Source organism: Chenopodium quinoa, unplaced genomic scaffold, assembly GCF_001683475.1.
Source record: "Chenopodium quinoa cultivar QQ74 unplaced genomic scaffold, ASM168347v1, whole genome shotgun sequence".
NCBI lineage: Eukaryota > Viridiplantae > Streptophyta > Magnoliopsida > Caryophyllales > Amaranthaceae > Chenopodium > Chenopodium quinoa.
Genome location: NW_018743919.1, coordinates 532,189 through 534,815, shown reverse-complemented (window position 1 = coordinate 534,815; position 2,627 = coordinate 532,189). Strand labels below are relative to the sequence as shown.

The following is a 2,627-nucleotide window of genomic DNA, read 5'->3' as shown; positions in this document are numbered from 1 at the left end:
ATTCATTACCATGATATAAACAAAAGCTTTCCATATAAACTGTATACAAAAGCATTACCATTATTCCCTCAATTTATTGACCAATTACATTACAGACTGATAACTTAATACCAGTTCATCACAACACACTTAACCCCACCCAAATCACCCCAAAAGAGAAAAAAAATAAATATAGATAACCAAAAAGTATGCATGAATGAACATATATACTTACTATCGACCACTGACCGCAGTCAGAGTGACATTGTTTACAGATCCACCATGTTCTTGGCTACTTTGAAGGATTTCATCAGTAGAATAAACTTTCCTGTGAGTAAATCCAGGTCGTGTTGGATGTGGGAGATCCTCAATATCATTAACGTCAAGCATAGAAATCAACGTCGACATGGTTGGCCTATCTTCAGGGAATTCTTGCACGCACAATAACCCCAACTGTATGCATTTCAAAATCTCATCTTTGAAGCAAGGATCAAGAATGGTTGGATCAATCAATGAAGGCATATCATTCTCGGTCCACAATTTCCATGCCTAAATCAAAGTACAGCAAATTCAATGTATTAGTAACTAAGCTTTTTATTTGGACAATATACATTGAGACAAGAAAAGGAATAGTAAATTCCAATGCGAAATTAATTCTGTATTATGGAACATACATAGGTTAAGAGGCTCATAGACTCAATATCCATAAAGCTACTATTTTTCCGGCCACTGACAATCTCAAGTAGTAGCACTCCCAAACTAAAAACATCTGATTTCTCTGAGAAGAGGCCTTCCATAGCATATTCTGGAGACATATAGCCACTGAAAAGAAATATTACCTCTATTAATTCCACGAGTTCATAATAGAAATCATTTCATTGCTGTAGTTTGAGAATTTCCTGTACATTTAGAGGTAATTTATTCACCTATTTTATAAATCACTAACGAACTGTGAAAATGCCCAATAAAAAATTTCACTAAAAAGGTGATTTTGAATATAGTGTTATATGTTAAATATATTATGTTAATTAAAACTATATTGTATATATACCTATACATAAGAAGATTGTTACACTTCATTTAAATTTTAGTTTCTATCAAAATTCTGTCAATGCCATGAGGGAGGACCTCATCACAGCACCTAAGTAAACATATTCCTTTATGAAATACTTCATATGAGTATAATTGACAACACAAATATAGCACCATTATAAAAAAAAAAAAAAAGGGAAAAAAAAAAGTACAAATATAGCAGACATTATAATAAAGATAAATTATTGAGATACTTACTATGTGCCAACAACCCTTAAGGTGTTGGCTTGATCTTGTTTGTTCTCAAATATCTTTGCCATTCCAAAGTCAGATATCTTGGGATTGAGATCTTCATCAAGCAAAATGTTGCTTGGTTTAAGATCTCTATGAATAATCTTTAATCTAGAGTCTCTATGAAGATAGAGGAGGCCTCGACAAATTCCATTGATAATATTGAAGCGCTTCTTCCAGTCCAACTGTAATCCATGATGTGAATCTGATCAACAATATACAGAAGAGAAAATGGCAGGATCCATATGTCAGATGCTATACATAATTCTAATAATGCTCCTACTAACCTATGAATACTATACAATATTTATATGGTGCAAGAAAATTCATATAATTTTCATTCAGGAAAATTACCAAAGAGAAGTGCATCTAAACTTTTATTTGGCATGTATTCATATACCAGCAGTTTTTCTTCTCGTTCTACACAGCAACCCAATAGTTTGACAAGATTTTTATGTTAAATCTTTGAATTCCGCATAATCCACATCAGAATCAACTGCTTCAGTGTTTTTATTTTTCCTACCTGCAGTGGCAAAAATTCAGTAGCTATTTGTCAAATTTTGCAGAATAATCAATGAAAAAGATATAGATCGAGTGAGTAACCAATAAAAAAATTACCATATCGTGATCGATACACCAAACTCCACATACAGTACATGAAGACAATGACTGTAATTGTGGCAAGAGGTGCTATGACTGCAATAATTATCTTCATATTGCTAGTTTTACCTACAAAACAGAAAAAATCAAAATCAGTATCTACAATCAATCTAAGTCAAATAGATAACACTTCGTCAGAATAAGTCTGTTTTTTTCCCACACAATTACACTACATTTATGTCTGTAAAATTTGAGGTTGAAGCAGGATTTCAATGATAAAAGTTCCCAACTCTGACTACCAGGTTGAAGATTTGATGCTCAGTTGCTCACCACTCCCAATCACCTTTGGCAGAGTTGGGATCCCCTCGATCATGACACCACAATACTCAGTATTTATTAGAATTCAAATTGGACCGTCAATAATTTGCTTCAAAGGGTTGGTTTTTGTCTAAAGACAGTAGGTAATTTAAATTTTAACCATCCTGGCCATTCTATGTTTGGCTAGTTTATAGGTCATTGTTAGTATTCTTTTTTTTTTTTTTTTTTTTTTTCCTTTTCTCCTACTTACACACACATTATACGCAAAAGATGAATTTCAAGAAAATTACACAATTTATAACAATAGGCATTCTCGTTTGGAAGTTAAATTGCTTAAAAATTTCCATAAAATGGAAGAACAAATAATGTTGTTAGAAAACTGTCATTTATAAATGGTTTTAAATAAG

The 2,627-nt window shown here is 32.3% G+C and overlaps 1 protein-coding gene across 1 annotated transcript in view; it reads right to left on the bottom strand.

Moving 5' to 3' along the window:
- Positions 1-213: 213 nt before the first annotated feature.
- The window catches only part of LOC110687126 (G-type lectin S-receptor-like serine/threonine-protein kinase SD1-13), a 19,132-nt gene continuing 16,718 nt past the window's right edge, over positions 214-2,627 (bottom strand). Inside the window, exons 2-6 of the mRNA XM_021863745.1 lie at positions 1,921-2,031; positions 1,657-1,722; positions 1,270-1,507; positions 654-801; positions 214-528 (exon numbers count right to left, since the gene is read on the bottom strand). Coding sequence (XP_021719437.1) covers positions 214-528; positions 654-801; positions 1,270-1,507; positions 1,657-1,722; positions 1,921-2,031 — 878 coding nt within the window. The remainder of the gene's footprint in view (positions 529-653; positions 802-1,269; positions 1,508-1,656; positions 1,723-1,920; positions 2,032-2,627) is intronic.